We start from the raw sequence: 7,675 nt of genomic DNA, 5'->3' as shown, positions 1-7,675 counted from the left end.
CAAATAAGTCGCTCCTGAGTAAGTTGCACCCCTGGCTAAACTATGAGACTGCGACTTATACTCAGGAAAGTACGTTATTACCATGGAGACCTCAGTTCTCACCTCAGCATCGTCTCCAAAAAACCTATACTTGTAACCACACTCTACAGCCAGCAAAGCATCTTTATGCTGCTGTTTGAGTTGGACGACCTGCTGCTCTAGTGGAGTGTAAGAACTCTTTGAGCATTTTGAAGGGGCACTGGAAGATGAGCGGGAACCCAACTCTGCACCCTTCTCTCCTTTTGCTCCTCCTGACTTTGCAAACGGAGACAGGCAAGATCTCTGCAATGAAAATTTCAATTATCAGTGTTTTATCCATCATATGAGTGACACACATCCATTTTTAAAGTATTCACTTCCTAGTTCAATATCTTGTAATATTCAAACTTAAAGTCAAAAGAATCTGACTCGAAGCAGAAAAAGCTTTTACTATATATTTTGCAGAAAATGTCAAATAAAGAGAAAATGTTTCGATAACTGTGAATCTGAAATCAAAATATGGGCAAATGCAGCATGTTTAAAAGAAATGAACTTGCAGCTTCCGTTCAGCAATGACTTTAGGGTCAATGATTAAGAGCCTATACCATAAAAAAATTTCTTTCTGCAAAATTCTGCTGGACTTTCTTGCATTTTTATTTCAAGTAAATCTTCTGCATCAGGAGGATCATATTTTACATGGTGTGTACTTTATTTTGAAAGGAACCTGTACAAACTGCTGTCAAATTTAAATAATTTAAATTTGCAACAAATAGAAAAATATCACTGTTTTGTAAATATTTTTAAAGCCACATTTTTTAAATGAATATTTTAATGGTCACAAAAATATGAAAAAGCAAATTTTTTAAATGGTAAAAGGGGACTTGTGGTGCTTGCAGGGTTTTGGTCAGGAAGAAACTGTCCCAAATAGCACTTTTAGTAAAAAAAAAAAAAAAGGTTGCAGACCCCAGGTCTAGACCCAGTTGTAACAATTGCATTTTCTGTCTCTTCTCATTTTTATATTTTTTGTTGAAGTGAGAGGTTATCTGTCTTTCTTTTCTTCAGCCATTTTTCCTTGCAGATTTGTGCCAAATTGTCCAGAGCACCCAATTGAGCGAGGATCTCCAGGACAGCATCTAAATACTGAAATACTAAATATCTTCCAAGCTGGCACTAACAGAGCTGACATTTCCTGAGTTTATACAGGCTTAGATCCTTGTGATTTGGTTATTTTTGTGTAAAAATGTGTGTGTTTTTTTCTATAAACAAATCCCAGATTACTTTAACTCCTGGGGTCTTTGTGAGATTTTTTCAGTTGTTAGGGGCATTCATTATAGATTGTTGTCCAAAACCAAAAAAAACTCTTCAGGGTCTGTCAAAGTAAAGCACATTTTTTGACGTACTTTAAATGTTTAGATGAATATATTGATTTTTCCAGTAAAAAAATGCTCTGTTCATGTAAAATGACAATTCAAAATGTTAACTAAAACAACACACACGGAAGTTTGGCTCATACACAAAGGAAGTTAAGGTGGCTCTATTTGCAGCATTCTGTGCTCCTCTGTACACAGCTCATGTTTAGGCAAACAATAAAAAAGTGCTAGGAGGAGGAGGAAGCTGCAGCTGCAGACACAATGATGCGCAAGGAATGATTTTACAAAAGTAAAGTTTGATGAGTGAAAGAAAATAGTTTGGTTCTTCCAGAATTAACACTACAAGCCTCACTTCACACCTTCAAATTTACCTGTAGGTTTAAATAAATCCGAAAATACTCTTATCTTGTCTGTTATTAATATCATGCTTAGTGCTATTCACCTTCAATCTGATTTGTGAAAACCCTGTAAGAAGTGTCTTAAATCTGTCCTTTTAGCTAACTTATACTCTGTGGTTTCAATAAAAGTATTTTATGTAATGTTAATTACTAGTTATTGCATTTTTTTATTTATTGAATACGTTTATTTCTGCCTTATTATTCCTATCTTTTTAGGTAAAGTTTTCTACAATTTTATTTTATGTGCTCCTCTCACTGTCTCTTTTAATGTATTGAATTTGAGTGAGTTTTTCTGATTGATTGGACAGCAAGTCCAGAATGAAAGCACAAACAAAAACATTCATTAATTTAAATATATATTTTTTTGGTCAGAATACACTTTGTGTAACAACTTCAGTGTACTCCTCCACAACACTTCATGGTGCAATGATGCAGAAAATCAAGGAAATCTGTTTTCATTCAGCTTTTTATGTCATTTTGACACATGTTGCTACACCAGTAAACACACAGGATGGAGAAGATTTGTTTACATGGTACCTGATCAGGTGCATCTTCTTTTCTTTCTTCATCCTCACACTCCTGTGGTTTTTGCAATACTTTAGTGAACTTGAGTTGATCAGAGGCTTCACGTGGAGGCATACCTCCTTGCCTTTGACTGATGTTACTGCTAGGGGTATTTTCCTCTGTGTCTTCATGGGTGTTACTATTGTTGATGCTGTGTTTGGCCACAGAGGTGAAGCCTTTTAGCTTTTCTAATGTGGATGAACATAAGGTGCCTCCACGTCTATGGGTAGTGACTTTTGGCTCTGGAAAGAAGAAAAAAAAGAAGGGAGAGGAAACTCTAGGAAGCTAGAAATAGCTGGTGCTTAGAGCTGCAAAGGATTCTGGGCTTTTGAACAGCTCAGCTTACTAACCTTTCTGAGAACATGGAGGCTCACAGTCCAGTTCTTCCTGCTGAGAAAGCCTTGCTCGTTTTGCCGGCAGTTCTTCGACAGAGAGAAGTTTCTGCTACAAAATAAAATCATTTTAGAGAGAGAAATGCTTCCATTGAGTAAATAACCAATGAAAGACGACGGCTCACATCTCCTCCAAGAAGTTGAAAGCTGTTGCTTTTTCCTCCAAAATATCTGCTAATGGAGGTCTGAACAGAGCTGGACTTCTTTACTTTCGGCATAATTTCGTTTAAATTTATGGCAATGTCATCATGAAAACGTTACAAGACATCGGTGTCCTGATTAAAGACTAGCGTAAAATGAATTAGCTCAACCTCTGCCCGGCTTTCTTTCAAAACAAAGTGGCGCGTGTGGTGACGTGATAGACATGCGACAGTCACATGTATCAGCTGTGTGCATAGACTGTAAAAATAATTATAATATAATTATTTTATATACAGTCTATGGCTGTGTGTTTGTTTTTTTTTTTTATTATTACTATTATTGTTGTTGTCAATACAATATCCAATACAATACTCAATTACAATTCAAAAACACGCAAAAAAATGTATAATGTAAAACATATATAATCAACAAAGGAAAAAAAAGAAAACGAGTACCGGGTCAGCTCAATCAGAAGCAATAAATCTAAAAAAGTTTTAATAATCTAATTGTATTTGTTAATTTCTTATTACATAGTTTTAATTTTTCTATAGAGGCTAAATATAATTTAAGATCCTTTTCCTTAAAATTATTTAAAAGAAATTTTTTTCCTGACCATTTTTCTTCTGAATATAATATTTTACCAAAATTATAATAAGGTAAATTATATATGTTTCATTGAATCATCAAACATAAATAAAATCATGTGCTTAGATAAATAAACATTTTTTCCAAACATGCTCGTTAGATAAAGTTGCACGTCCTTCCATAACACAGGCACAACAGAACAATCCACAAAAACATGTTCAATACTCTCCATCTTCCTGACAGAAGCAACACTTATTACAAACATTGGGGAAAAAACAACGTGTGGATGTGCCATCCTGGAGAAGTTGGACAACCTGTGCAACTTCTGTAGGGTTAAGGAATCGCCTCATACTGCCAGTAGAGATAATTATCAAGCCAAAATCAGCACGACTGGAATACCAGCCAAAAAAGTTCAAGAGGGAGAAACTTGAAATTACCTCCAGATGTAACACCAGGGTTACATCTGGGTTGAGGGTTTTCTAATTGTTGCCACTGAAGTGCACCTGTTGTTAATTCCATGATCACCAATACAGCTGAAATTGATTGACGAGGCCCTCAGCTGCTTAACCAACAAGAAAATTATCAAACAGGTTTAATTCAATTCATGCCAAGCCCAATAAAAAAGTGTTTCTGTAATTTTTGTGAGCAGAATATATATATATATGGAAACGACAGGTCAAATCTCAGTTGATACCCAGAGAGGACAATGAGCAATTGATGGGGAAATTAACATAACTGTGAGCTAATTATCTTAATCCAGTGAGGGTCCTTGGGCAAGACCATAGACTGTATATAAGAATAACAGTCTATGGGCAAGACCCTTAACGCTTCCGGTCTTCCGGTTTATACTCAGTAAAACCCTGTTGTGACAGTGACATCTGTCCAACACAAGGCTCTCAACTCGTATCTGTTTCCTCAGCTGTTGGACAGGACAAGTCAAAAAAAAAAAATGATGATAGTCCTCCAACTTGCTGCTTACCCCCCTACACACACACACTTCAGTAATCATCTTCCAATTTCCTTTTATCCTCTCTTCCTCTGTTTCATTTATACACCTCTCCCCAACATCTCTCTCTCTCTTTTTCCCTTGTTGTCTTTTCCGTCCAGTCAAATAAAAAAAGAATACAAATATAACCAATATAAATAAAGTTTGCCCTTCATTACAGAATGGATTTATACAAATATACACATTGTGTGTCAGAGGATCCATAACATCCTGTTTTAACATTAAAATATGTCCAACACAAGAAAACTTCACCTCCTATCTGTTTGCTCAGCTATTGGAAATGACATTTTTTTTTTTTTTTTTTAAAGCAATGGGTTAAGTTAATGAAACTCAGGAGTGGGTTTAATGCCACTGAGGACGGCAGACGGACTGGCAGGGAGAAGGAGGAGAAACCGGATTGAACTGGATGAAGAGTTTCAGGTGTGCCAGAGTGCCCTGCCTCATCCTGAACACCTGTTGAGGGGAGATAGAGCGCGAGCTAAATAACCAAAAAAAGGAACAAATAAATACAAAAGGAACCAGGAGAGGGCAGCAAAGGAGCAAGAACTGTTAAGGCCTGACATCCAGTTTCCTGTATTTTGTGTTCTTTATCTCCAGATCCTCACAGTTGCTCCCAATGTGACTCGTGATACTAGGATTCACAGTCAGCAAAACTATCTTTTGCATCTTATCCTCTAAACACAGGCTTTGTTGGGATTGGCATGATTTTAATATGAAAGATTGTAAAACCGAATGATGTAGAATTCAAAGAGTTGCAATTCTAATCATAAAATATGAAATTAAACAGATTAATGAAGACTGGTAGCAAAAGAAAAGAACTCTTATGCTGTGTTCAAGCCGACTGCATGTGGCACATTCACAAACATTTTCTACGTGGTTTCATTTAAGTGCATCCAGCCAGTGGAGTTCACACCGGATCAGCACCAGAGCGGCAGGAATAATAATTATTCTTCTGATTTTTACTGTTTACTAGCGCTTGTCAGCCATCTACAGTGGAAAGAGGTTTGGTGTGAAATGTCAACGCAGTGCAAATACAGCAATTATTGCTCCAGAATTTTTGTTTTTTCTTCTCTGTTCCTATACATGTACATCTTGGTGTCATAAGATGAGAGTATGAGTGCAAAATGTATTTAATCTGATCACAGATCAGAATAGAACTGAACTGTGCACATAAGCGTTCTCCAAGTCTCACAAGCTGCTTAAATCAAAGATTCCTTTATAATCATTACCCGACCCTGGTCTGGGGGGCTGATGGACTGCTGTCTCATGGAGGTGTCTGAGGAGCCTCACCATCAGCGGGGGTTTTGGTGCAAGGATGACCAGCTCTTTTTACTTTCCATCATTCACCACAGTACAACACACTGACCTGAGTACAAGTGTTAGCTCACCTTTGCACAAATAAAATACGTGACATAAGAATATGCTGAACATGTGCTGTCTTGTATGCATAGGCCTGTGTGTGTGAGCTGTAGTTTCATTATGCACATGCTGTTATATATGTGTGGGAAGATCTTTGGAGCCAACAGCTATACTTGTTGGCTCCAAAGATCTTCCCAGACCTCCATCCATCCATCTTCTTGACCGCTGCTTCCCTTTCGGGGTCGCGGGGGTGCCGGAGCCTATCCCGGCTACTGAAGGGCGAAGGCGGGGTACACCCTGGACAGGTCGCCAGTCTGTCGCAGGGCCGCAATCACTCACACATCCACTCTCACATCCACACCTAGGGGCAATTCAGAGTCGCCAATTAACCTATGAGGCATGTTTTTGGACGATGGGAGGAAGCCGGAGTCCCCGGTGAAAACCCACGCATGCACGGGGAGAACATGCAAACTCCACACAGAAAGGTCCCAGCCGGGAGTCGAACCGGGGCCTTCTCGCTGTGAGGCGAGAGCACTAACCACTTGCGCCACCGTGCAGCCCATCTTCCCAGACCTCTTCACAGACAAATTAAAATATCATAATATTTGAGTGTGTCTGTAAAGAGGGCCCACTCTTCTGAGTAACATCTACACCTGACAGTAATGATAATAAACCTCCAGCAACTTGTTGCTTTCTCTTTCAATCTCCTCTTACTTCGTTAATTGTGCTCTTAGAAAAAAGCAGCAAAACTCACTTTTTTTTGTCCTTTAAAAAAATATGGAAATTAAGTAAAAATTTGTTCTAATAGATGGTAATAATAGGTAAACTACTCAGCCAAGAGACCTGTATACGTAAAAGCGATAAAACCGTTGTTTTTTTTTTCGTTATGAGAACAAATAATTGTCAGCATTAGACATGTGCTGTCTTGTAAAGGTCTGTGCGTGTGAGCTGTAGTTTCATTATGCACATGCTGTTTTATACATCTGTAAACATCTTTGGAGCCAACAGGTGTATTTGTAATATTTGAGTGTGACTGTAGAGAGGCCCCACTCCTTTGAAGGCTTAAACAGTAATGATGATAAGCCTCCAGCTACTCGTTGCTTTTGGTTTCTGTTTTGAGGAACCACACCATTGGAACTGGGATTTCCGGGAATAGGAGAAACGTGATGGTTGGGCAGAACTTCACCCCCAGCTAATTCATCCCCCAGTTAATCGAGACACCCTGTGACCTAAACGAGGAATAAATGTATTATATTTGTCCGCATCAAAAGGTGAAGCATGGAAGAAAAGAGGTGGTGCAGCCGGTGTTGGCTCCTTTAGGAAAATCTGTCTTTTTGTTTCTTCTTAGACTTTTCAGAGCTCAAACTTTTAACTGATTTCCTTCTTCCTAAATCTCAGCCAGAGCATTTTAACTTCAATCTCTTTGAGATGAAGCAACTCAGCTGCGCTTTTGCTCTCCTGCAAACTCATCCTACTCACAATTTGACTGCTAACCAAAATACCAATTTAGACCATACCAGCAAAATTTCACTGAAATTAAACTGTTGTACTTCATTTTATTGACAGACGGATGCACAACAACACTCTCCAAACTTACAGTGGTGGACAAAAGTGTTGGTACCCCTCAGTTAAATAAGGACAAACCCACAATTCTCACTGAAATCACTTGAAACTTACAAAAGTGACAATAAATAAAACAGCTGTGATGTCAATTAAAGGACAAACCTTAGTTAATCATGTCACTCTAGTCAAATAGTTTTCAATCTTTCACTGAGGTGCCATCATTTTTGTCAAGGCCTGTTTCATTAGTTTTTTTTTTTTTTTAATAATTATGTTAATCAA

The 7,675-nt window shown here is 38.0% G+C and overlaps 1 protein-coding gene across 2 annotated transcripts in view; it reads right to left on the bottom strand.

Annotated features, from left to right (window-relative positions):
• Positions 1-3,449, bottom strand: part of msh3 (mutS homolog 3 (E. coli)) — a 50,691-nt gene extending 47,242 nt beyond the window's left edge. The window contains exons 1-4 of one of the 2 annotated variants that reach the window (XM_024276196.2): positions 2,868-3,449; positions 2,701-2,791; positions 2,324-2,592; positions 103-321 (exon numbers count right to left, since the gene is read on the bottom strand). In XM_024276196.2, the coding sequence (XP_024131964.1) occupies positions 103-321; positions 2,324-2,592; positions 2,701-2,791; positions 2,868-2,960 (672 nt within the window). In that variant the 5' untranslated portion in view covers positions 2,961-3,449. Of the gene's footprint in view, positions 1-102; positions 322-2,323; positions 2,593-2,700; positions 2,795-2,867 lie in introns of both variants that reach the window. The other variant, XM_024276193.2, reaches the window with a different exon arrangement.
• Positions 3,450-7,675: the final 4,226 nt, after the last annotated feature.

This window comes from Oryzias melastigma, linkage group LG9, assembly GCF_002922805.2.
Source record: "Oryzias melastigma strain HK-1 linkage group LG9, ASM292280v2, whole genome shotgun sequence".
Taxonomy (NCBI): domain Eukaryota; kingdom Metazoa; phylum Chordata; class Actinopteri; order Beloniformes; family Adrianichthyidae; genus Oryzias; species Oryzias melastigma.
The sequence above is the reverse complement of the archived record's forward strand: the minus strand, read 5'-3'. Positions and strand labels throughout refer to the sequence as shown.